Consider the following 26,807-nt stretch of genomic DNA (forward strand, 5'->3'; position numbering starts at 1 on the left):
TCCCAACTGCCTAGGACTGGCCACACAAATGGAAAGTAGCCTCCCCAATTCAACCCCGTAGTGTTGGCACCAGCCAATAAAGTCGGCAGGAGGCCACGTGACAGTAATGAGGCGGTGCTCTGGCACCTCCTTGATCTCTATGGTTCTCCCTGGCTCGCTAGAGGGCGTCTGGTCCACTGGAGGACTCCCTACATTCTTCCTTCATTACCTCACTGCCTCCGGTGGCTGCTGGGATACCGGAGGAATCGAGTCCCGGCTCGACTCAGTCCTCCAGCCGCCCGGGGAATACCTCTAGTTCTTCCCGGCCGCCGCCGTCGCTTCCTCCTCCGGCCGACGGTCCCCTTCGCCCCGCCCGGTCTGCGCCGCGCGTCTGGCCCGCCGGCGGGCCTGCTTCTCTCAGGAGCCCCCACCCAGGCGCATGGCTCCATGAAGCAGGAGGAGGAGGAGGCAGAGCGCGAGAGGTCCCGTTCGCCCCGGCTGCGTCTGGGCCAGGAGAAAAGGTGGGAAACTCGGGGTGCGCCGCGCCCTCCTCCCTCGCCGCCGGGCCAGGCTTCCTTTGGGCCGCCGCCGTGTCTCCGCCTCTCCCCAGGCCTGCTCATCCCGGACGGGCCCGGGCCCGGGAGGGGACCCCGGGGTGCTGGCCGAGGGTCCCGGGGCAGCGTGGGGGAGGGGCTCCCGACCGGAGGCGGGCAGGGCCCGGGGCCGCGGTCCCCGCGCCCGGCGGGGGTCGTGAGGCGCCGCTGGGACACGGGGGGCGGCCGCCCCAGGCCCGGCCACGAGCGAGGCTCCAGCTGCTGCTGGGTGTCTGCGCTCCCTCCAGGAAACGGGCTCGCGTCCGCGTAAAGTTTGGTGGTCTCCGGCGCCGCCTGGCGGCCCCCGCCCCGCCGCCCCCTCCCTTCCCCCGCCCGCGTCTGGGTTCCACCCCCGCGGCCCGGCCCCGCTGCTCTACCTGTCGCTCTGCCGTCCCCGCGACTCCCCCGCGCCCCCCACCATGCTGCCCCACATCCCGCTCCCTACCTTTCGTCTCTGTCCTCTGCTGCCGTGCCCCTCCCCGCCCTCTCCTTTCTCCACTCTTGTTTCGTCCTTTTCTTGCTTAACTCTTCAACGCGCGCTTTCTCTTTTCTCTTTCTTCAGGCCCTCCATGAGCCCCCCCTTCCATGTGCCGGCCCTGGCGCCCTTTTACTCTATCCCTCCACCTTACACTGTTCGGGTTTTATGCCTCTCCTTCCTGGGCTGTGGGTTTTGCCCTTCATACCATGCTCTCCTCCATTCCCTGTCCTGATCTGAACTCTTTGCCACGCTCCCTCGCCCTTATCCCTTTGGGCCTATCCGCTTTCATTGCCCTCTCCTAGGATATAGTGGGTGGGGCCTGGAGTCTCCTGTTTACATCTTGGAATAGCTCGCTTCTTTATTATTGGGGAGTGTGGAGAATTGGTGAAGGGGGTTATGGAGAGATTTATGCAAGACTAAGGGTAAGGATGGATGACTCTCAGCAACGCTTAGCGTTTCCACTTCCTCGTGGCATAACGGTGTAGCCTGTCCTCAAGTCCCTGACCCTGGCATATTGTCCAGTAATTCTTAGGAACTGTCTTTGTAGAGGATTTTGGAGTGTGTTTGTATATTTTGAAGCCAGTGGAAAGCCTTAAAATGGTATTTTCTAGCCTGAAAGCCACTTTTGACCCAGATTGATGGTGGGCAAGTTTTAATGTGTGCCTCATGTTCAAGATCAATAAAACCTTTGATCCTCAGTGTCCTCCCTGGGTAATGACGCTCAGGATGAGGTGACTCAGGGCATGGGACTGCTGTTACTGCCTCATACTTCATGTTTGAAATGTTTTGAAGGAAGGAAAGCCTGTTCTCCAGCTGTTTTTTCCAGAAATTGCTCTGTTGAGTTGTAATTTTTCAAGAACTCACATCTGACCTGTGCTCTACCCTGACTTTGTTTACTGAACCTACGTTTCCATCATAGGTACAGGAAGAAGGAATGGAATTGGAAGGAAGAAAATTCATTCCAGAGACAAAGTAGTTCCTCTCCTCTGTTGTAGCTGTTTTTCTGGCAATATAAACTTTCCTGCTTTCAGTGAGTATTACCTTCCACACTTACAATGGAATTTTGTTGCTGTTTTTAGTTTTAGGCCTATGTTTGGCTTTTACAATGTAGGTGTACTTTCTTGATTTGTATTGTTCTGCTCCCATTAAAGGGTCTTAATACTGATGAAGTTCCTCTATTTGATCTTTTAAAAATTAAATGTGTAGAGACAAGTTTATTTTCAATAACTTCATTAGAATGACTTAGATGGTAGTATAGCATTACGTTTCCTCTACAGTAATGACAGCATGCTAACATTTGTAAGAGAGTTTTTCAGAATGTTTCACATCTTGTCAGCCTCCCAAACTTTTTTTGTGAACAAGATAGGGGCAAATGTTTTCACTTCAGAAATGAGAGAACTGAGGCCCAGACAGATCTAGCACATTGTTGTGGGCCACATTGAGAGGAAAAAGGGCGCTAAAAATTTAACTCCTGTATTCCAATGTTTTTCTTCAGGATAAATTGATATGAATGTTAGGATGTGAATGCATTTCTGTGTGTTTTTAAAAAATTACATAGATTTTAAAATAATTGTATAGGTAGATTGGTGTTTTGCAGGGAAAATGTTCCCATGTCAGGTGCTGGGTGTGTGTGCCAGAGTTTTAAAAATAATGGAAATGATTATTTGGAATGGTTACCAGAATGTTTGTGGGTTTTTTTGTCTGACTGTTTCCTGGAATAGTTCCATAAGTAGGCCAGAATTATAGTTCAGGTGCCATTTCAGTACCCATAATATAATTATTAAATTTAATTTCATCTCAACTCTGTGTCGCAAAGGAAACAACAGCCTATTCCTGTCTGTGGAAGGTTTGAGTTGAGCATCTGGACACTTAAATGATAACAGAAAAAGATGTTGCAACCCTTTTTTTCTTTGCCTGTTTCCCACCTCCCAAATCTTCATGAGGTTGTGTCTTCCACTAAGCTGTTTTGAGGCTTGTCTTCAAAGGGTGAAACTAGATTTTTTTCCCTTGCTCATATACTTTTCTAGATGTTTTCATTGGATATTTTCTAGATATTTTAATCTGATTTTTTGAAATGTAACTACTTTGACAAAGTCATTCTGTTAGTATTCATCCAGTGTCAAGATGTCAAAAATAGCATATTCGGCAAGTACAGTCTTATTGAGTATGTGCAAGCTTAAATGAGGACCCCTGTAGAATAGAACTCTCACAAGTCTCAGAGAGCCCTATCTTTTTTATGTTTTCTGGCATCTCAGAATAAAAAGGAGCAGTGGGTGATTTATTAGAGACCATTGCTTTCAAAGGTGAAAAACACCAAGGTCATTGGAGTAATAGTCCAATGTTAATAATACCCTCTCTTTAACATATGTGCTGCCGAAGTGAGCACATTAATAATATGCTCTTTTAGACTACAAAGCAGCTGTTAACAGAGTTGTATCACAAGAGTATTTATTTCTCTAGAAATTGTAAGAAATCAGAGCTGTGTTACTTTTTTATAACCAACTCTACTTTTATTAGTGTTAGGTATTGGTAGTATTAGAACTAGCAAACAATAAATAGTAGTTATGTGCCAACAGATTGCCAGATTCTTCTCATATCTCTCTCACTTGAGTAGTCACAAATAATCCTCTGTGGTGGCATATTTGTGGGGTTTGACGACTTGCCTGAATTTGTGCTCCGATTGTGCATGTCCAGCTTAGTATTTGAGCTGGCATGGGCAGTTAGACTGTGACCCCAGAGCCTAGGCTGTGTCCTCACAATATGGGAGCTGCTCTGGGACAGTATCAGCTTGTTGTGTTCGGTAGACTTTAGGAGCCTCAGAAGGGGCCCACAGCAAATGTAGACAGCCCTTCTGCCCAGCCAGCCGCCTCAGTCCCGTCATCTTCATGTTCTTGCTTTGGTGCTGGCCTTGATAACCTCATATATTAATCCGTGAAATTATAAATGGCTACCTGTGCAGACATACTCCATTGGGTTGCTCTGGAAGTATTCTGTCATTCAAAAAGGGATTCTTCTCCAGGTGCAGTTTAGAATGTATGATCTGTCAAAGGAAAGCCACCATTAAGTGGTAGCTGAGGTCAGATGCAAGACTGACTGGTTATAGGGTGTTTTAGCAGAGGTGACAATTACCAACATAGATTGGGTCAAAGCTGAGCACATTACATGGCGCATGCCTGTAATCCTAGCACTGAGGCAGGAGGACCACTGAGAGTTTGAGGCCAGGCTGAAATACATAGCAAGATCCTACCTAAAAAAAAAAAAAGATGGAAAAGTGTATTTAGGTGGTCGTTGACCTAGATTTTAGAATGAATTATCCATATTGTTAATCCATTTTGCTGTGAATAGTTATTAAAGCCATCCTTTGATCTGTACTGAATGGAGTTGACATTGTTGATAAGAAGGAGTAGTTAAAAGTACTTTTTTTTTTGAGACAAGAGTCTTGCTGTGTTGCCCAGGCTGGCCTTGAACTTGGGGCAACCCTGTCCTGCCTCAGCCTGAATGCTGTGCCATCACACCTGGCAAAAGTACGTAATACATCTTGACTATAGAATTAGTCACCCTGAAATTCTGACGTATTCCACAATTACCTCGCAGCAGAACCAAAACAACTACAAGTTGTTCTTTTTTTTTTCCTTTTTCTAGGTTCCTTTTTTTTGTACTGGGAATTGAACTCAGGATATTGCACTTGCCAGGCAGGCGCTTGTGCTGCTGAGCTATATCCCTAACCTTTAGGTTGTTCTTTTATTGGTGGGGGGAGCAGTACCAGGGATCGAACTCACAACCTTGCGCTTGCCAGGCAGGCGCTTATGCCACTGAGCTATATCCTCAGTCCCCTTAGGTGGTTCTTGTTTCAAAAATAAATTTAAATAAAATTCCTAGCAGATCTATAGATAAAATTGTTGATGACAGCCAGCGATTTTGGTGTTTCTGTTGTCTGGGCTGAACATGGGACACTGTGTTAGGTGGTGTTGTGGAAGATAAAACACAAGTACAGTGAGTGTGGTCATGCCTATAGTCTTAGCACTCGGGGAGGCTAAGCAGTTTGAGCCCAGACTGGGCAATTTAGTAACTTAGCAAGACCCTGTCTCAAAATTTTAAAAAGGGGTGTGTCAGGGGATATAGCTCAGTGCAAAGGCCCTGGGTTCAATCCCCTGTTTTACATACACACACACGCACACACACACACACAGATGCTGCCTGGCCTCTCAGGCTCAGGCTGATTCTCTAAGCTGGACTTTCTTAGTAGCATTGTAAGCTACCCTACAGAACACTGCTCAGTTTCTCCCCAGAGCCAGGGGGAGGAGTCAACCAGTGTTCCTCCTTGAAGGCCCTAACAGTACAGCAAAGGACTCCTGACTGTTACATGGAAACATGCTGAGGAAGGGACAGTGACTGAACACTGAGGTGACTTTGACTTACAAGGTTATCTCTTATGTATGTATGTATGTATTTATTTATTTATTGGCAGTGCTGTTTTTTTTTTTTTGTACAAGGAATCGAACTCAGGACCTTGTGCTTGCCAGGCAGACACTTATGCCGTTGAGCTATATCCCTGCCCTAGTAAGAGGAGACTGCAGCTGCAGGAGTCTTACATAGTTCTCCTAAATTAACATAATGTATTACCTGGAGAAGTCCTTAAAGGATTTTCCAAGTCCTGCCCAGATTCCTGCATTTTCTTCAGTATCCCTCTCCTTTATTTGAAAACCAAATAAATACGGGCTGCCCAGGGAAGTTCTTGGTTTTAACCCAGAGAATCTCAAATTCTGTGAGAGTTGGACCCTCCTGGAGCCCTAAAATCATTTCAATTGTCTTACTCATTTAAGCCGTGGCTGTCCACTTATTTGGGAAATTGTGGGCCTGATCAGCCCCCATAACTAAGGGTTATTAACCCAGTACTCTGCCACTAAGCTACATCCTCAGCCCTATGAAGTTGTCTTGAGAGGGCGGGGTATGGTGGTGCATGCCTGTAATTCCAGCACTGAGGAGGCAGAGGCCTAGGCTACCTAAGTGATTTCAAGACCAGCTTGAACTACATGGTGAGGACCTGTCTTGGAAAAAAAAAAAGTTTTGAGAGGGCCAACAGTGGTTCCTTTTATTTCCCCCAGCTTCCTGTTGAAGTATGGGTACTTTTTCAATTTGATACAAGCCTAATTCTCATTAATTGCTTCTAAGTGGCTGCACAGTAGGAAAAGGAGATCACTGCTTCTGGCTCTTGAAGTGCTCCTAGAGCTTAGTTTTGCAAGAGTCCCTCAGCCAGCAAGGGTGCATACTTTTATTTATTTATTTTTGGTACTGGGAATTGAACTCAGGACCTTGCGCTTGCTGGGCAGGTGCTTATGCCACTGGCTATATCCCTGGCCCTGGGTGCATACTTTTAATTCAGCAAGGGATTTTATACCTGAGTCCACTTACTACAGAGCAACTACCTTCACAGTAACCTGTACATGGTCAGAGTGCCATCACTGGTGGTTTTTATGCAGTTGTAGAAGAGGCAGGGTATGAGCTGAATGTGATGTCCCACACCTGTAATTCCAGCACTCTGGGAGGCTGAGGATGGAATATTGCAGGTATGAGTCCAGCCAGTCTGGGCAGCTTAGCAAAACCCTGTCTCCCAAAAGGCTGAGGATGTAGCTCAGTGTGAAGGCCCTGGGCTTAATCCCCAGGAGAGAGAGACGGGGGAAGCGGGGTGGGGAAAAAGGAAGAGGTAGGGTGTGTCATTTCATAGAGTTTGTTTTTAGCTGGTCAGATGGTTAGTGTGTTCTGTTGAAATGCTATTACTCTGAAGTATATTATGCTGGCAGTCACAGACCTCAGGTCAAGCTGCTGGCCACCAATTATCTCTTGACCAGAGTGTGTCTGCAACTACTTTATTTCAGTAGGGTTGGGAGAGGCTCAAACCTAAAAAGAAAGTTTTGATAAAATTAATAGATGGCAACTGATGTTATTTACCACCGTGGTTCAGTTTGTATTCTTTACTGTAGTTCAGTTAGTAGTTGCTTTATGCTGCCAGGTAAGTAAATTGTCAGCCCCCTCAAAAGGTGACTTCAAAATATTTGACTTGCATTTTTTTTTTTTTTTTGTACCAGGAATCGAACTCACAACCTTATGCTTGCCAGGCAGGCACTTATGCCGCTGAGCTATATCCCCAGCCTGTGACTTCAAAATATTTGAGTAGGAGAGAGAGGAGGTAGGGAGAAAATTGAGATGTGTATCAAGTATAATGAAATAGATTCATTAAATTTTATTAAAGCTGGGAATTTAGTTTATTGTACCATTCTTTCTACTACTTTAATTTTGAAATTTTTGTAGATTTTTAAATTTATGGAATAAATTTTTAAAACAAATTTTTTTGGAATAAATTTTTTTTTTTTTTTTTTTTTGGTACTGGGAGTCGAACTCAGGACCTTGCATTTGCCAGGCAGGCGCTTATACCACTGAGCTAATCCCCGGCCCCTGGAAATTCTTAAAAATGCACTTTTTCTCTTTTTCTATGATAACAGGGATCAAATCCAAGGCACCTCATATGCTAGACAGACACTCTACCAGTGAATTATACCTTTAGCCCAAGAAGTGCCCTCTAATATTTTGCTTTCTTTTGTTCTGTTTTTGGGATGTGTGTTTGGTTGGGACAGGGTCTTACTATGTAGCCTAGGCTGACCTTGAACTCACTGTGTAGCCCAGACTGGCCTCAAACTCATGACCCTCCTGAGTCCTGGGTTCACCGGTATGCACAAGTGCACTCAGCCCTAAAATGTTTTTGGTGCAGAAAGTACTATCTAACTCTGCATTTGGTTACTGATGAAGATTATTGGCTGAATTGTTTGCTTAGTGGCCTCCCAGAAAAATCCCTAGGCCTGCAGAGCCACAAGATTTTGATTGGTTCTGTCAATGTCAAGTCATAGTTTGGAAGGAGGCAGGAAGAATTAGTAAATGTAGATACTAGGTATCAGGTGTGACATGCCCTGCAGCAGATCAGTGATTCCATGTGGCACTCAGACAGTCTTCTTGCCTGGTTCATCCACACCTTGTACCCGTGTGCTTTAAAAGCCTCCTCTGTTGCTCTGCTGTAGGGTCTTTCACTAGTCAGGTAACTGATGTCACCTGCCAAGGAACACCTGAGTTGTTGCCGCTGTCTCATGACATGTGGCTTTTCCTAAAGGTATTGCTTGATGTAATGAAAATGATGAAAGGCTTTTTAAAAATCTTAATGTTTCATCCAATTCTTTGAATTCTGGGGCTGTAGAGGCAGAGCACTGAATTCCATTGCCCTTGGTGAATGCTAGCTTTTTGGATTAGTCCTGCTGCTTCATTTAATGTGTGCCTTGAACCTGCACATGGCCCATAGTTAAGTGTGAGGTAGACAGAGTCAGGTGAGGGCTTGGGCCAGGAGCATATGTTGTGGATTCTACTCATAGGAATGGGGGGTGAGTGCTTATCATTTTCTGGGTGATGGGTGAGATGTTGACTTTGAGCTTTGGATTTTGATATACTTTTTTTCTGGTTGCTTTTCTTGGCAAGCTTTTTTTTTTTTTTTTTCCTTTTTGAGGTAGGGTTTCACTATGCAGCTCAGGCTGGCCTTGAACTCACTTTGTAGCCCAGGTAGGCCTTGAACTCACAGTGATGCTTCTACCTCAGCCTCCCGAATGCGCAACCACGCCCGGCCTGTTGGCAAGCTTCTGTACAATGATTAGTGTGTTTAGTACTATACATCCCATAATGTAATTTGTTTTGATCTGTTTTTGTTTTTTGACACAAGGTAGCCCAGGATGGCCTCAAACTCATAGGGGTCTTCATGCCTCAGCCTCCCAAGTGCACTGCCAGGCCTAGCCTTTTTTGTTGTTGTTGTTATACCCTTAGGAAAAGGACTGAATCCGGTGGTAATTATTAAATTATTGGTAGGTCTTGTTTTCCATGTGGTTTGGTGAGATAGATTGTGGTTCAAATCTTAGCTCCGCCACACTTGGCAGTGTGGCTCTTTACAGGTTCCTTGCTTCTTATCCCGAAGTCCCTCTAAAATCATGGTAATGTGGCCTGCCAGGCTGATGGTTTAGAGAATTCAGTGGAGTCCTTACTACATCCTGTGCTGTGCAAGCACTGCTGTAAACCCTGAGCACACAGCTCATCCTGGATGTCTGGGTGCTACCCGCCTGTGGAGGGGTGGAGCAAGAGCCAGGTGATGGGAGCAGCTCGGGATGATGATCTTACCACATGCCAGACCCTGCTCCCAGCCTTTACAAAGTCCATTCTCCCAGCAGCCCCAGGCGCAGACAGTCCCAACAAGACATTTGAGTTTTAGAGGAACCTGGATTTGAACTCAAGCCATTGGCTTTGGAAGCAATATTTTTAACCAAAACCTCTTGCTTTCTCTTAGCTGTGTAAGTAAGACAGTTGTATCCACACTCAGAAATAATGACATGCATGCCCAGAAATACCTAGTCTTTGGTTTTTATTATAGCATCAAGTGTAGAAATCTCTCAAAAAGAAGCCTGTGTTTTGTTTGTTTTTAAGAAGCCTATTTTCAGCCAGACAATGAATTATACAAACTATTCCTTGGCTGAAACAACTTTCATCACGCCCAGAAGAGCCCAAGATGTGTATTTTGTCAAGGATCTGCATATATGAACCACGTAAATAATACTTGTAAACTGGGCATGATGATGTACTTCTGTAATCCCAGGACTCAGGAGGCTGAGGCAGGGGGATCACTGTGGGTTAGAGGCCAGCCTGGACTACATAGTGAGTTTAAAACCAGCCATAGCAAGATCCTGTCTCAAAAAATAATAATACTTATTAAAATTTTTATCTTATTCAAACTGAAGAGATAAATTATGTAGAATATAGTGATGTTACAAATGGATGTGTAACAATTTGATTTAAAAGGCAGTAGAATTTACAACCAAAATACTATGTTGTCGAGCTGTGCTAAAAAAAAAAAATTAGAGGGCTGAAAGTACAGTTACCTAGCATGGATGAGGCCCTGAGTTCCATTCATGGCACTAAAAAAAGTAAATGCATACATACATGCAGTTATGGCTGGGGAGGCCCAGAAACTTGGGAAGTTGAGGCAGGAGGATTGCTTGAGCCCAGTTGTCAGCCTGAGCAACATAGTAAAACTCTGTCTCGAAAAAAAAAAAAGCTTAGAACCGGACGTGGTGGTACATGCCTGTAATACCAGCACTTGGGAGGCTGAGGCAGGAGAATCTTTGCAATTTGAGACCATCCTCCTGCCTCAGCCTCCCTTGAGTGCTGAGTGCTGAGATTACAGGTGTGCACCATCATGCCCGGCCTTGCTTTTGTTTTCTTGAGGCAAAAAACACCAAATTTCAAAGGTGCCTGGACTGGCTTAAAGATCTTCCTGAGTTAGCCTCCCCAGAAAACTGAGATTAGAGGCATGCACCACCACGCCCAAATAAAATATAGTTTTAATTTTTTTCTTAAAAAGCCTAAATTCTAGCTGAGCATGGTGGTACACACCTATAATCCCAGCACAGTGGGAGGCTGAGGCAGGATTGCAAGTTTGAACCTACTTAGGGGCATTTTAGCAACTTAGACACTGTCTCAAAAAATTAAAAAAGGGTTAGCAATGTGAAGGGCCTGGGTTCAATCCCCAGTAAGGCAAAAAAAAAAGAAAAAATACAGATAGACACACAGAAAGACAGACACACGCACATATATATACCTTTTTCCCCTTTACACCATCGTATGGGCTGCTGTGGCCCCCTTGCTTGGGTGATACACATTTTGTAAAGCTGGCTGGCTTTGTGTCTCTCTCACTGACTGTGACAGGGCAGAAATGACTACCTCACAAAAGGACTGTGAAGCTTGGGCTGTTTGTGTGAGTAAAGGTTGCCTGGTTGCAGTTTTTTGACTAGGGTCTTGAAAAGATATAGAGGCATAGAAATCTGAGTGAGTTCAGAGGGGAATTAAAGAGAATGAGGGAGGGGGGTAGAAAGAGCTGCGAAGTCGGATAGGTGGGAGCCCATAGAGGGGGTGCCTTTTTCAGAATGACAGCTAATTGCTTTTCATCCTCACTCCTGTCTAGGTCTGAAGTTAAACAGATTTAAGTTAGAGATGAGGAAAATGCTGAGAAGATGTGGTTAACAAGGAAAAGATTGAAAATACCTCTAAAGTTCTTTAAAAATAAGATGATTCAATGTGAAGCCTGTAAAAAAGGTAGAGAAAGCAGCCTGAGTCCAACGGGTCAGGGGCACTCACTCTTCCAGGCCAGCTCCACCTTCTGCCCTGAGTGTCAGGGAAGGGAGAGCAGCTTGTTGCTTGCCTCCACCATGGGGACCATAGACTTTCTTTTGTTTTGTTTTGGTTTTTTTACCCCCGGTACCGGGAATTGAACTCACGACCTTGCACTTGTCAGGCAGGCGCTTTGCCGCTGAGCTAAATCCCCAGCCCCGGGACCATAGACTTTATGGAAAGTGGAGCTCCAGGCCAGGCACTAAGATAGGAGGATAAAAGGTTGAGGATGAGCCTCGCAGCTTAGGGACTTAGCAAGACCCTGTTCCCAATAAAGCCACATTAAAAGGACTGGACATCTAGCTCAGTCCAAAAGGCCTGGATTCAACCCCTAGTACCAAGATTTAACAGTTCCCTTTAGGAAAAGTTAGGAGTCTGGTCTAGAAGGTGAGGGCTCTTGCAGCCCTGTTCTGCCACCCTTTTGGATCACATAACCAGCGGTTTGGGTAGAAAAGAGATTTTGATGATTATTACCTGGTCTTTTTCTCTGATTTTTTTTTTTTTCCTTTCTTTTCTCAATAATAGGTATTGAACCCAGGGCCTTCACAGCTGAGCTGCATCCCCAGCCCTGTATTTTTTTGGTCGGGGGCTTTCTCCCTCACTTGCTCTTGCTAGCCTCAAACTTTCAATCCTCCTCCCTCAGCCTGCCAGAGTGTTGGGATTACAGGTGTGTGCCACCTTGTCCTTTTAGCCATTCAAGTCAGCAGTTAACCATTCTCTTTTGGGCTAGGGTTCTGCAGCATTCCAGACCACGAGCACCGAGTCAGGATGGGAAAGAGACGTTGTGTTCCTCCACTCGAGCCCAGGTTGGCAGCAGGCTGTTGTGGGGTCAAGAAGCCCAAATTGTCTGCAAGTGGGACACACAGTCACGGGAGTCAGTCCACTACTGTCCCCAGCGCTAGTTCAGGACCTCTTCAAAACCACCAGCATGTGGACAGCAGCAGTGGACGGGAGAATGTGTCGGACTTAACTCTGGGACCTGGAAACTCTCCCATCACACGGATGAATCCCGCATCGGGAGCGCTGAGCCCTCTCCCCCGGCCCAATGGAACTGCCAATGCCACGAAGAATTTGGTGGTGACCGCAGAGATGTGCTGCTACTGCTTTGATGTACTCTACTGTCACCTCTATGGCTTCCCACAGCCGCGACTTCCTAGATTCACCAATGACCCCTAGTGAGTAAAGGGGGCGTGGGGACCATGTGGAGGGCGCCATGCAGCTTTCTGAGGGCATTCTTCTCACAAGAGTCCACTGCTGATTAAGCTTGAACATCATTTGAGTAACAGGAGCAGAGTGAAGAGAAATATCCAGATGCTCTTTAGACCGTTTAGTGGGTTCAGTAGTGGAAGGGGCTGGGTTATGTTTAGAGGACACGCATAGGTTTGTTGTTAAAATGATCATCTGGAAATTAGGAACTTCATTCTGGGTTCACGTGGTGGTAGGTCATTTAACCTCTCATGTTTAGAAGCCACACCTTTGGGCACCTCGGTAATATTGAAGTCCAAGTGATTTATGGCTGGAGACAAGGAGCTCAGTTATTGGGAGCTGCTGCTGCGCCTTTGTTGTTTTTGTTTTTGTCGGTAGTGGTGGTAGAGGAGACTAATGCTTTTAACAAGGATCACCTCCATTTTGTTCATCAGCAGTCTCTGGTAATCTCATTGAGTAGAGCTGCTGATAGCCCATCAAAAAAAGTCAATTGGTTGTGCAAGACCCTATTGTTTTTCCTAAGACGTTTAAAGTTGTGAATGAAGTGTAAGTAAAAGTAATGTGTCCCAGTGTTTTCTTTTTCCTCAAAATTGGAAGCAACTGTCATTTGGCTTTGAAGAGCACCATTGCATTTGATTTTTGTTTTGCGGGGAATGCTTTTGGAGCATTCACTGATCTAAGATCATTCCTGGCTCAGCTGTTGATACCCTGCTAGGCTGTGCAGAGCCCTGGACAAGCATGAAGGAGTATAAAGAAAAGGTCCCTGCTCTCAAGCAACTCGGCCTTGAGTTGACAAGTCACACACAACGACGACTAGTAGTAGTAGAAGGGAATTTATCTGTGTGAGAGTGTGTCTGAGGAAAGGAAATGGAGAAAATGTGCTGACTTTCTTTCAGGTAGTGTTGCTATGTGCTACCATGATCAGAAAACTCCCAATTGAGCAGAGGAGGATTCCAAGCCAGGTCAAAATCTAGGTATCCTGTACAGAAAAGGGTTTGGTTTAAAGGAACAGATGATAGCCTTGGTGTAAATGACTAGAGTTTAGAGCCTGTGGCATGCTGCAGTAGGCTATTTGTAGCCTTCAAAGCTCTGAAAAGTTCCCCATCACTAGTTTAGGCTGTTGTGTTCAGGACTTTGTATTTTCATCCTGTGGGTGTAGTAGAGGTCTTACAGGGTTTTGGGGACAGTAGCTTTGGTTGACACTGTCTAGGTGTTCTTTGTTTCATTCTGTTTTGTGTGATACTGGCAATTGAATTCATGGCCTTCACACTGAGCTACATCCCCAAGCACCTTTATTGTTTTCTATTGTGAGACAGGGTCTCCCTGAGTTGCCTAAAGTTGGGCTCTAACTTGCAGTCCCCCTGCTTTAGCCTTCCAGAGTGCTTGGGTTGTAGGTGTACATCAACACACTCGGCTAGGTACAGGTGCTTTGTTGGAAGGAAATGTGGGTAGCTGAGAGATTTGCTAATAGCCTTTGTGGCAGTGATGAAAGAAGTAGATAACTTTGAGCATTTAAGTTGCCTGTGAGTGGTGATTCACTCAAGAAGTTAAGCTGGACATGGTGGTGCATACCGGTAATCTAAGCTCTTGGGAGGCTGAGGCAGGTAGATAGTCACAAGTGTGACGCCAGCCTGGACTACACAGCAAGACACTATGTAGTCAAAAAGCCAAAAAAAAAAAAAGAGAGAGAAGCTCAGGGGTGTGAAGGGATCTCAGAAACAGGAAACAGTTTTGTAAAAATATATAGTTTTGTAAAAATTTGGTCACTGTCAGTCTGATGGAACTTAAAGTGTGACTTTGGCCTAGGAACAGAATTGACAACTTCTGCTAGTAAAAAAACTTTTTGGAAAGTATTATTTTTCTTTTCTGAAAAACTTATGAGCAGGAAGTATTTGTAGTTGCCAGGGGCAGTTGTAATTATGAGAACAATGTAGACTTGTAGAGAATGCTCCTGGTCTGGGGTGTGGAGATACTCTGGCAAAGTGTGTTGCTTTGAAAGGTAGAGCTAGACTCTATGGCTATGCATAAGTAAAGAGAGGAGACTTAGAAGAAAAAGTTGAGGGGCTGGGGATTTAGCTCAGCGGCACAGTGCCTCCCTGGCAAGCATGAGGTCGTGAGTTCAATTCCTGGTACCAAAAAAAAAAAAGAAGAAGAAGAAAAAGTTGAGCTCTGGGCGATGAAGAAGAGAGCAGCACGTGAATGTGGTACCAGTGTGCATGAAAGCTGTCAGTGTGGATCCTCGGAAAGGCTGCACTGAGGCCTTTGTGGAGGCGCCTGTATGTTTCTAGCCCCAGCTAAGCACCTTCTAGAGTTTTTTTTTGTTTTTTTTTCCAGTACCTGGAATTGAACTCATAACCTCGCACTTGCCAGGCAGGCACTGTGCTGCTGAGCTAAATCCCCAGCCCCATTCTAGAGTTTTTAAGGTAGCTGCAGTTCCATCTTTTGGGGGCAATTAACAAATGAAGAGAAACATTACCCATTATTAATTTGGGGCTAGAGAATGTTTTGTGTTCTTTTTTTTTTTTTTTTTTTTTTTTAGTCCACTCTTTGTGACATGGAAGACAGGGCGGGACAAGCGGCTTCGTGGCTGCATTGGGACCTTCTCAGCCATGAATCTTCATTCAGGACTCAGGGAATACACGTTAACCAGGTAATGACACCAGATATTAAGAACTGTACGTAAACTGACTAGACATGGAAATACTTGCCTGACCTCCTTTCTTCTAAGTGATACAGTCTGAGCATTCCCTGTCTGATAATCAGGAAATGCGAGCACTTTAATCTGGTGAGTCACTTATCAGTGCCCATCCTAGACAGTGAGTAGAATCACAGATGGTATCACGTGGTATTGGTGGATGATAGATGCTTTTTGCATATCTCAGGATTCATAGCTATACAGACTGTGTGACACGAGATATTGGCTTCTGACTGAGAGCAGCTTCACTTATGTTTCCTGTCCCCTTGCAGTGCACTTAAGGACAGCCGATTCCCTCCCTTGACCCGAGAGGAGCTGCCTAAACTTTTCTGCTCTGTCTCCCTCCTTACTAACTTTGAGGATGCCAGTGATTACCTGGACTGGGAGGTGAGAGCAGCTGCATTTGGAACTCTGCATCTCGTTGCGTTTGGGTTCGGGTTAGTACATGGCAATGTCTCCTCACTGAGAGAGGGCCTGAGGTGTGGGAATTGGGTACCATTATGGGCAAGACAGGTAACAGAAGGTACTGGTGTATTAGGAGTAGGGGGAAATACAGAAGCTTTATTTTCCCATTTCTTCCCAGTCTTCTCTGCTCCCCTTCATATCTAATAAGAAATAATGGGATGACGTAAAATAGTCCAGATCCTTCTTGGCAAGCCCTTGAGGACAAGTTTATATTAGGAATCAGGTGCCAAGCATCATGAACTCATGCTGGGCATGGTGGTGTATGCCTGTAATCCCAGTACTCTGGAAGCTAAGGCAGCAAGATCACTGCAAGTTCAAGGCCAGCCAGGGCTACATAGTGAGTTCAAGGCCAGCCAGAACTACAGAGGGAGACTCTGTCTCAAAAAAACAAACAAAAAAAATCATGAACTTAGATTAAAAACCTTGTGATATTTTTATGCTTATTTATGAAATAGATTAAAGATAAAAGGCTCAAAATTATTAGATAAGCCATTTTAAAATTTATTTTTAAACCTTAATATTCTCAGGGAGGTGACTACACATATACTCAACCTTTCCCTGAAGCTGAGCTTTCTTGCCTTTTATCTCTTGAGAGTCATGAACAGCGAGTTCTCTTCTCAGACATGGGTCAAGCTGGTCAGGGAACAGGGTCAATTTAGTTGTGCAGCTCTGTTAGAATAAGCAAATGCCATTTACTGTGTTGTGTCTTTCTGTAGGTAGGGGTCCATGGAATTCGAATTGAATTTATCAATGAAAAAGGCGTCAAACGCACAGCCACATACTTGCCTGAGGTTGCTAAGGAACAAGGTGAGTTAGACAAATGGACATTTAGTAAGCAGTGCCATTCATAGCCATGCCTTTTTTTTTTTTTAAGCCATGCCATTTAAAGGACACAGAAGTAAAGTGTGTCATTTCTCAGCTGAGCTGTTACTAAACATGCTTTTTCCTTAAGATTGTTTTTGTTTTGAGACAGGGTCTCACTATGTAGCAAATTCACAGCAATTCTCTTGCCTCAGCCTCCTGAGTGCTGGGATTAGAAGCATATACCATCACATCCAGCGTCAATACCAAATTCTTATAGCACCAGGATCAACTCCCAAGAAGACCTAGGAGCTAGGAAAAGAGAAAGGGAAACTTTATTTGCCCACTTGTAATAGTTCTATATCTTGCTCCCTTAAGCTATAATCGTAATCATAGCAAAATTCCAGCAATCAACCTGACCACATTATAGAGTTCATTATAAAGAGAAGCTGCCTGTATCAGTGGGTATTGAACTTATGATTGTGAATCATTAAGTGTGTTAGACTTGGCAAAGGTAAATGTACTCCCTCCTATTTTTAAACAACTCAGTACTTAATGATTTTGTGGAGGGGGGTGTCTTTTTGAGTCAGAGAAGGTTTCACTACACAGTTCAGGCTGGACTTGAACTTGCAGCAGTCCTCCTGCCTCAGCCTTCTGAGTGCTGGGATTACAGATGACCGCCACCATCCTGGCCCCTTAATGAATTCTTATAATAGGGACATTAGAGATAGGAAGTGGGTTGGGCAGCTTTTTTCTTTAAAAGACATCCAGAAGAATGATTTAAAAAAAAAAAAAAAAAAAAAAGTGGAGGGTGGTGGCACACGCCTGTAATCCCAGCACTCAGAAGGCTGAGGCAAGAGGACCGTTGCGAGTTTGAGGCCAGCCTGGGTATGAAGTGAGCTCAAGGCCAGCCTGAACTGCACAGTGAGACCCTGTCTCAAAAAAAAAAAAAAAGAATGCTTTTAGATGTTTCTTCTATACTAGAGAAAAACAAACAAAAAAAAAATGTTTCTTCTATTTTCTGTGGTATGGGCAACTTAGGAAAACCCTGTCTCAAAAAATAAGAAGGTCTGGAACTGTAGTACAAAGGCTTGGGTTCACTTCCCAGCACTGCAAAAAAGTAGGGGGTAGAGGCAGTATTCAACAGTGTGAATGTTTCCATCCTGCCTAAGGAACAGTTTCCTGTGTCATAGAAAACAACTCCTAGAAAGCATCAAAAAAGAAAGGCCAGGCCAGGCATGGTGGTGCACCCCTGTAATCCCAGCACTCGTGAGGCTGAGGCAGGAGGATTGTTGCAAGTTCGAGACCAGCCTGGGCTACAAAGTGAGCTCAAGGCCAGCCTGAACTGCAGAGCGAGACCCTGTCTCAAAAAGACAAAAAAAAAACAAAACAAAACAAAAAAAAGAAAGGCCACTCAAGTCAGGCGTGATGGCCCATGCCTGTAATCCCAGCACTCAGAGGCTGAGGCAGGAAGGTCACTGTGAGGTGGAGCCCAGTCTGGGCTACAGAGTGAGTTCAAGGACAGCCTGAACTGCAAAGTGAAATCTTGTTTCAAAAAGACAAAAAACAACAACAGAAAAGACTACATAGTGAGACCCTGTCTCCAAAAGACAAAAAAAAGAAGGCCACTCAAAAGACTCTAAGCTATAGAGGGCCGGAGATATAGCTCAGCAGCACAGCACCTGCCTCGCAAGCACGAAGTTGTGAGTTCAATTCCCCGTACTAAAAAAAGTCTCAGCTTTAGAATTTAAATCTCTTTTCTAGCTGGATCCAGTGGTATATGCTTGGTAATCCTGGCTACTTGGAGGCTGAGGCAGGCAGGATACATAGGTAAACAAACAAATAAGCCGTCAATCCTCTCTTCTTATAGAACATTTCCTGGGTACCAGCACAAGCAACAAGCCAATCTAAGTGGGGCCCATGTTTGCCCCTGGCTAATTACTCTGGGTAACACCTAATAGGAAAGACACAGGGACAGGAGCCTGGGGACACCCACTGTGGCACATGCGGGTCTTTTGTCTCATTTCTGAGTTTCCACTGGGCTGTCTGAGGCAGATGGGGCTCCGGGTGCGTGAGCTGGTGCCCAGGCGCTCCTTTCCCCAGCAGGCTTCGGTCGCTCCTAGAATCCTACCTGTGTTGACCAGGTGTGGTTTCTTTTCTTCTCAGACTGGGATCAGATCCAGACAATAGACTCCTTACTCAGGAAAGGTGGCTTTAAGGCTCCAATTACCAGTGAATTCAGAAAAACGATCAAACTTACCAGGTAAGCCCCTATCTTGTTTTCCTTGTCATTTTCGTGTAGTGGGGGATGGATAGAGAATACTTTGGATGGGAAGGGGAAGAAAAAAGTTTCCTTAGTTAATGTCCCTAAACCAAAGAAAGATAAGGTTTTAAGTTCTGAGAAACAACATGAACAAAGCCAGACTCCCCTAGTGTCCTGTGCATTTCCATGGCCAGGCTGATAGTGGGGTTGGGGCAAGAGTTAGGCCAGCAGGCCTGCTGTCAAGACTGTCTCACCAGACCCAGATGGTTGGGAGGCTGCAGGGGGTGGTAGGGAGCCAGGAGAAGAGGCTCCCAGTGTCAAAAGTCCAGGGCCAGTGAAGGTGCCATTTCCTGACTACACATAAGGTCAGGGGTGAGGGATGCAGGCAAGTCAGGTGTTTTTACAGAAAGTTAAAAGGAAGGCCTCCCCTCTTTGGATATTGTGCTTCTATGGGGAGACTACCTAATGTCATAGAATGCACACAAACTTGGGGTCTGAATCCGAGCTCCATCACTGACTAGCTGTGTTACCTGATCTAGTTATTCACCTCTCTGAGCCTGTTTCCTGTCTGTAAGCTGTGAGTGCTAATCCCTTAGGGTTGTTGTAGGATGTGATAGGTGTGGAGAATTTCTGGCCCAGGGCCAGGCAACACTGTAGGTGATCAGTAGATGTTAGTTCTCTTCCTCTCCCTACTGAAGTTGGAAGCAGTGAGAGGTTTAGCTTCTGTGGGCTTCTATTGGGCCCTCATCTGTAAAATGAAGAATAATCTAATAATAGCCTTTCAGGTCTGTTTGGAAGACAACCCAGTGTTTTTGAAATGCTTTGGATTCCAAAAATGAAGGGGCTGGGGGTGAAGCTCAGTGGTAGAGCGCATGCTTAGCATGCACAAGGCCCTGGGTTCAATCCCCTGCACCCAAAAAAAAAAAAAAAAACAATAATAAAAAAAAAAGCAATATTATTATTACTATTATTATTACAATTTATTTGAACAGCCATTTCCCTGTCAAAATTCAGGAATAACCACCTTGCAGTGGAGGAGTGATTACAGTGGGAAAGAGATGGCTCTGGGTAAGGATTGTCACACCCAGCTCCTGTGGTCTGTAGTAGGCTCCATAGGTTTGTAACACCCCATGCTTCGCATCCTGACTCATGGCTCTTTCCAGAGCAAAGCCAAAGTGCTATGAACTCTGTTCTGATGACCCTGTGATATGGCATATTCATCTGGGGATTGAGACCTGTCTTATATAGCCCAAGGATCCTTTAACCTGCTTCATCAGAATTTGACCCAGAATTAGGTATCTGTGCCCCTTTTAGTTATAATAACTTGTTTGTTGCTCTTCTGCAAATTGAAGTTGCATTTCTGTCAAATTTACCTCATTTTAACCTGAAAGTGGATGTGCAGTTTACACTGGGTTTTGGTGTAGCCATCTTCCAATCTGCCACCCATGTAATTTGGCCTTGAAAGTCTTCATCCAGACCCCAGTAGCAGATTGCTTATGAGCAGCCTGATGATAAGCATATGTAGCGTTTAAAGGTTGGATGTGCTGAGTACATTCTCAGGGGTGAACTGTGATTGTGCTTTTTCATCTTGTTCATTTGTAATAACAACATTGTTTTCTTGTGCCGTCTTTCATTTTCTGTAAGTAAGATTGCTCTTGGTCTTCCATTTTATTCTTTCAAAATGTGGAATAAGCTTTTGGTTTTCTCTGCTGAGTGACTTTACATGATATGTTTGGGTTCCTAATACCCTTGCCTGTTTCCTTATACAGGTACCGAAGTGAGAAGGTGACAATCAGTTATGCAGAGTATATTGCTTCTCGACAGCACTGTTTCCAGAATGGCACTCTTCATGCCCCGCCCCTCTACAATCATTACTCCTGACACACGGCTGCATGACCAGTCCCACCCCCCTGTGGCCACCAATGGCTATGACATCATTGGAGCAGATGCCTCCTCTTCCTGGTCCAGTTACTTCTATTACTGCACCATTTTATGATGCTAGCTTCCGTTGCCAAGTCTGCCTCCCACTGACTGAGGGGGTGTGGGGTTACACTGAATGAAACAGAACTTGAGGGGCCCAAGCCTTATCTCAGCCTTTCCTCAATATGGGGTTCCATTGGATTGGGGCTTCTCCATGACTAGTAAGAATCGCTGTGTGGGTGCTGAAGACCCTGCTCTGGTGATTTGCCACATGTGTGTTGGCCACACACTGGAATTAGAGTCGATGATCAATGGAGGTTTACCCCACACACGCCCACAGCCTCCCAGATCAAATAGGTGTATTCCCCTGGCAGTCTGGGCAACGGAGACCAACAAGAAACATTTTTAGGTTGTTTTAAATTCCTTTTTTTAAACTTCCAGTTTATTGCGTACCAAGAGTTGATCACAACCTCCATGCTTCATAAGTGGACGCCATGTTAGGGTTGAGAGTGGGCACCATGAGTCCTCTGAGGATCCTGGACAGAGACCCACACCAAGATCGAAGGCCTGCGGATGGCGTTGCAGATCTCATCACTCAATGAGCCTCGAAGGTTTAAAAGTCTCACTCCACTCTCAGTTGGATCATCTGGCACTCTTCCTGCGTCAAGTCTCCTGGTGTTACATGGAGCTCTGGTGTGGCCTGCTGAGGAATGGAGTGCAGATGCTCATGGGAGGCCTGGTGTCATCACTGTGTGAGGTGTGAAGAGAGAGGCCTCTTCCTCACCACCTGGCTACCTCACTCCTCACTGGTAGCAGTGCCTATATAGCTGGATCTAGGTTCTCAGAAGCGCAGATGTGCAAACAGGCAGTTGGGTTGGGCTCATTGTCATAGAGAATCTGGGGTCTCTGGGCTGGTTTTCTTTTCAGGCAAACATCCTGAGGGACCTTTATGCAGGCAAGTTCATTTTCCTAGTTTGCCTAAAGTAGGAAGACTGGTGATGTTTCTGTCCCTTACAAGACTCTAGAGCAAAGCTGTTTAATTAAACAAGGTAAATCTTTATCTTACCTGCCGTGCTGGGAGTTTTAACCCCACCAGGGCATAATTCCAAATTGGTCCTTTTTTTTCCTGGGTCATTTAAACTTCCATGTGACATTTCCCTTCCCATCATTTGCCCATCATTTTCTCTCTTGACTCTTCACTCATGTGGTAGCAAAGGTAGAACTAGGGGACTTGGCCGAGGCATTGAAAGCACTGTCTCAGAGGCACTGCTAGTGGCACAGGAAGAGATGGCCAGCTGAAGAAAGGGTCCCGGGACAGTACACTAGGTCTCCACAACATGCCTGGAGAACTCTGGAAGTGGATTGGGTGTCAACCCAGTGAACATGTGTGTTGATTTAATTTATTTTTTAGTTTATGTGTTGTTGGTGTGGCTTTCCAAAATGGGCGTAGATTCAAGTTTAAAGATCCTTGGAGCTTTCTTCCAGGAAGTTGGGGGAGGGAGTAGGGTACAGTGTAAGAAGGCATTGCCCTCCAGTTCCTGGTAGGGTTGGTCAGGGGGAGCAGCTTCATGCTGCTGGCAGGACCTGGGGTATGTGGGAAGACTTAGGTGACATCAGGGTGCCCAGGCTATGTCCTCATTGCCATACTGGGTTTCCATGGCCTGCCATGGTCCCCTTGTAGTGTCAGTGAAGGTGAAGGGGTCATCTCATGATGTCCTGCTGCTGAGGATGATAAAGGCCTTGCTACAGGTACGACAACAGTTACCCTTAGGTGCCATGGATTGATATCAGTGGTCAGCTCTGGACTAAGCCACCCACTCCAATTTGTACAACAGTATTGATACATAGGGCTACACTCATTACTGTTCAAGTGTTCTATGTTAAAAGTTGTGTTTGATTTCTAAAGATTCAAAAAAAGCAAAAAAATTGGTGCTAAACTTTAACCCCTGAGCACGCTCAGTGAGACTGGTCATGCAAGCATTTACAGTGCCATGCTCCTCAAGCCTATTTTTCTTGTAGAAATGTTGCCCTATTTGTCTTCCCCAGTGTATAGTATGTATTTTATTTTACTTTATTTTATTTTATCGAGGGTGGGGTAGGATACCTGCCATTTAAGAAAATAAAATTTTTAAATCCCCCAAAATGGGGGAAATCAGTGCACAAGAATAGGGCTGGTGACTCCCAGCATCACACTGAAGTAGGCTCAGTGGTTTTGGAGTGAAGAAGCCTTACTCCCTGCACACTTCCTCATGCTTCTCTAACAAGTCCAGCAGTGGAGGTCCATGAGCTCCTCTTGCCTTGTCAGAGGGCTCAGAAGTCAGCCAAGGGAAGCTACATGGGACCTGTCGGAGTCCATCCTGATCAGAGCATATCAGGAAGCAGTCTGGAAGTGTGTGGTCATGGTGCCCTCGGGGAAATGTGGGGGAGGTGGCTCTCAGGAAAAATACCTGGTCTGGATCATCCATGCGGCAGCTTTGCATAGGGAGGTGGCAGCTCCGAGGTGGAGCAGATTCGCCTTCCCCTTGCTTGACCAAAGCAGTAATGAGGGTGGCCGGTACATGCCAACGCCTGGGAGGGAGAGCAAAGGAGATGCTTCCTGCCTGCTGCTTCCTCTGTTCTTAGGCCACTGAACAGTAGGCAACCACTGTTGTAAGGAACCAGCCCAACTTTCTGGCTCGGTTCAGAGTGTGTTTCATCCCTAGCTGTGAGTGCCTTTTGGTCTAGAAAGTTGGCTTGTCTCATAATACCCACAGCTAGGACATTTTCCCTGTAATTATGAATTGTCCTCATTTTACATTAAGAGAGTGTTTGATCACTAGAGTTTGTCAGTGTTGGATTGTTTCCACTGTGAGGTTCTTAAACTTTTTCGCTGCATAATATTGAAACAATTCATGTTAGATACCCTTTCCACATAAAAGATTTGTAGTTGAGACATTACATATATTTTACTGTTTATAATAAAAACCATCTATACAAAAGAAGTCCTGGGTGTTAATTTTAATATTTTGCACAAGATCTGTTTCCATGATATGTTAACATCTACAATTTCACTAACTGTTGATGTTTTTTTCTATCAAGATTTCTGGAGCCTAGGGATCTACTTGTTCTTTTTGTTTATTTTTGTTCTTCCCTGAAGCAAGAGACTGTATGGCCTTCAGTGCAAAGATTTCAGACCAATTCTTTGTATCACACTTGGTTGCCTCTTGGCTATATAACTTCTGAGTGCAAATCATTGAACTCTTTAATGAAGTATTGTAGAGAATAAATCATAATGGGTAAAAATTGTTCTTCGTCTGCCTTTTTTTGTAACCATGTGACATGAATTATGCAGAGTAGCAATTGGCAGTCATCTAAATTTTATAGATAGCCAACCAAGTAGTATTCAGCCTTCATACTTTGTATGGTGCTTGTGATCCTTTATAAACTTGCTTTTTTTGATTTTGTGGTTGATGGCAATACCATTGGGTTTTTTTAGAGCCAAGTTTCCTGAGCTATCACTTTCCAGAAGGAAGGGTCATTGTTTTCATTAGATTTATAAATTAAACTGACCTTGCCAGAAAAACTACATCTCTTGAAGAAAAAAAAAAAAAAAAAGATCCAAGATAACCTTTGATGATACTGATTCAAACAAAAACCTGGGACATACTATGCATAGTCTGAAGTTTACTGTTTGGGGATGACCTAGAAATAATACATAGGACTTTGAAGAAAACAAACATAAAGCCAGATAAATCTGTTAATTTTGGAAATAAATGACAAGCAGCTGGTTAAACTTTTTCTTAGCTGGTTAAACGTGTCGAATGTCAACGTGTGTGTGAAGAATTCAGGTGTGTGTGTGTGTTGCTGGGAGTCGGCCTTGTGTATGCTTGGCAAACACTATCCCTGAGCTATGTTCTCAGTCTGAGGTTCTATTCCTTACTGTTGTAGTAGTTCCCATGATATCCTATCATTGACATGGGGGAGGGGTTAGGGATGGTAAAATACAACAGACTTTGCCATCTTTTATCTTCTTGTTAATTATTTATTTGAAACAGTCTCAGTGTAGTTCAGGCTGGCCTCAAACTTGAGGTGATCCTCTTGCCTCAGCCTGAGTGCTGAGATTACAGGCATGTGTCACAATGCCCACCTCCTTAATGTCTTGAAATGTGAAATAAGCCATCTGGGCTGAGGTCACTGGAGCTGATTCTTCTGGGAGTGGAGGTAAGGGATCTTAAGGACCATCCCTTCCTTGTACATACAAGTTTAGTATGCCATGCCAACCTGAAAAGTAACTCCTCTGATTTCAAAATTAGCCATTGCTCAGTGGTAGAACACTTACTTAGCAGGTACAGGACCCTGGCCTCAGTCCCCAGCACCATGAAGAAACAAAAAGCGTAAGATCAACTATTGGAGACATAGGGCAGAAGGGAGGTCTCAAGTACACCCTGTCAATTCCTCAGTTCCCTGCCACTCACACACCCCAGTCTACAACCACAGTATGACCATTTGCTGCTTGTGCCTGGCTCCCAACCAAAGAAATAACCCTGGGGACTGATAACTGGAATCGTCCAAGCCTGCAGCCTGGTAGCCTTGTTAGGGTTATATCTACATGTCCTTCAGAGCATCATGCACTCAGGTGGCACTCGGGGGTGATTGGGTCACAGGGCCATGACATTTATCCATGGGTTCTTCCACTGGTGGGTTTAATGCTGGTGTGAGCAGGGATGAACCCTGTTGGGAGGAGGTGGTCCCTGGGGGCAAGGTCTGGCAGGGTCTAACATCCTCCTTGGGCTCGGCTGCTTGTCTGTTATGCTGACCAGAGCAGCTCGTCTGCCACACCCCTCTGCCACACTGTCTTGCCTTGGAGCCAGCAGACATAGACCATAACCTCAATAAGCTGAACCAAAAACCCTTCCTCCTTGAATTTGTGGGTGTCAGGTATTGTGTCCCAACAAGAAGTAACTAGGAGGCTGAGGCTAGAGAACCACCACAAGTTCAAAGCCAGGCTGGGCTACATACTGAGTTAAAGTCCAGCCCATATACATAGAAAGACCCTCTCAAAAGAAAAAAAAAAAAAAAAAGACAAGGCCTATGCTTAAATCTTGGTCCTGCTACTCAGGACACAGACAAGTATTATTGCAATGCTGACCCTAATAACCTATTTTGTGTCAAGGTTGCTTTGTGTCATCTCCAAGTGGAGATGCTGGGAGTACAGTGTGATGGCTAGATGACTGCAGTCATCCAAACTTCATTCAGCAGTGTGGAGAGAGAGGCAGTACAGCAGGATGCGTGGCAAGCCTAGGTGACATCAGGACAGGCATCCAGAAAGAGCAGTGTGGAAGTGGGCCATGCCCACGAGTGTGGAGGGCCTCTCAGAGGCAAACGCAGGATGGACCCTCTCAGGAAGTCCCACTGCCACAGGCCAGCCGGGCCTCAGAGCATCACTCAGGTGGGGCCTTGCCTAGCATGTATGAGGCTCTGGGTTCTGTCCCTAGCACCACAAACAAAACAAAACTCCAGAGTTCTCAGGACAGTTTGGAGTTTGGAGGTTTATCGGGTCTAAATGTCAAAGGGCTCTTTGCATAATTACACAAAACTCCTAGACACAGATCCTGTCCCTTTGTACCCTACAAACTATTAACAACCAGAGGGAGAGCATCACTGTAAGTGATACAGTCTGTTATTTCTTTGGCTTCTTTTGTAACATTTACCAGATTTCCAGCAAGAAGTGTCAAAGATCTTCAGAAATGTGTGGGAGAATACCTTAGAGCAGTTGCAACAAACCTACAGCTGAAGAGCCACAGCAGGCTGTTTCTATCATTGAAAGATCTAAAAGGTTCACCATTACTGCCTTAAACTAAAAAGTCTATGTATTATCTGAGTACTATGAAGAGAACTGGGAAATATATCACCATTCTGTTTTAGAGACAGAAACCATCTTTGTCTAGGTAGAAACTATCAGTGGCTCAGCCCACAAAGATTCTTTGAGAAGCCAGGTGTGATTGTACTGCCTCAAGAGGTTGAGGCTGGAGGATCACCACGAATTTGAGGCCAACCTGGGCTACACAGAGAGACTTTGTCTTTAAAAAAAAAAAAAAAAAAAAGATCCAAGATAACCTTTGATGATACTGATTCAAACAAAAACCTGGGACATACTATGCATAGTCTGAAGTTTACTGT

General features: G+C 45.0%; 1 protein-coding gene and 1 long non-coding RNA gene across 4 annotated transcripts; one reads left to right on the top strand and one right to left on the bottom strand.

Annotated features, from left to right (window-relative positions):
* The first annotated feature begins 212 nt into the window (after positions 1-212).
* Ammecr1l (AMMECR1-like) lies at positions 213-23,932 on the top strand. 3 transcript variants are annotated; one of them, XM_005397572.2, is made up of 8 exons: positions 213-500; positions 1,970-2,080; positions 12,029-12,473; positions 15,044-15,154; positions 15,472-15,586; positions 16,381-16,471; positions 18,632-18,728; positions 20,498-23,932. In XM_005397572.2, exons 3-8 carry the CDS (start codon positions 12,067-12,069, stop codon positions 20,607-20,609), a joined length of 933 nt encoding a protein of 310 aa, XP_005397629.1. In that variant the 5' UTR covers positions 213-500; positions 1,970-2,080; positions 12,029-12,066; the 3' UTR covers positions 20,610-23,932. The 3 variants fall into 3 exon arrangements, with proteins under 3 accessions (XP_005397629.1, XP_005397627.1, XP_005397625.1); XM_005397570.2 differs by lacking the exons at positions 213-500; positions 1,970-2,080 and adding exons at positions 10,998-11,223; positions 19,743-19,796 and having other exon boundaries at positions 20,498-20,586; XM_005397568.2 differs by lacking the exons at positions 213-500; positions 1,970-2,080 and adding an exon at positions 10,998-11,223.
* LOC102022053 lies at positions 3,535-10,831 on the bottom strand. The gene is made up of 2 exons (XR_263008.2): positions 10,730-10,831; positions 3,535-4,090 (listed from the first exon to the last, which is right to left on the bottom strand). It is a non-coding gene; the product is annotated as an uncharacterized LOC102022053 (long non-coding RNA).
* Positions 23,933-26,807: the final 2,875 nt, after the last annotated feature.

Source organism: Chinchilla lanigera, unplaced genomic scaffold (genome assembly GCF_000276665.1).
Source record: "Chinchilla lanigera isolate Chin_1 unplaced genomic scaffold, ChiLan1.0 scaffold00058, whole genome shotgun sequence".
Classification (NCBI taxonomy): domain Eukaryota; kingdom Metazoa; phylum Chordata; class Mammalia; order Rodentia; family Chinchillidae; genus Chinchilla; species Chinchilla lanigera.

Coding starts and splice junctions, on each gene's coding strand:
- Ammecr1l (XM_005397568.2), top strand. CDS start 11,142: ATGTGGTTAACAAGGAAAAGATTGAAAATACCTCTAAAGTTCTTTAAA. Junction 11,224..12,028: donor ATGTGAAGCCTGTAAAAAAG/GTAGAGAAAGCA, acceptor CTTTTGGGCTAG/GGTTCTGCAGCATTCCAGAC. Junction 18,729..20,497: donor AAAACGATCAAACTTACCAG/GTAAGCCCCTAT, acceptor TTCCTTATACAG/GTACCGAAGTGAGAAGGTGA.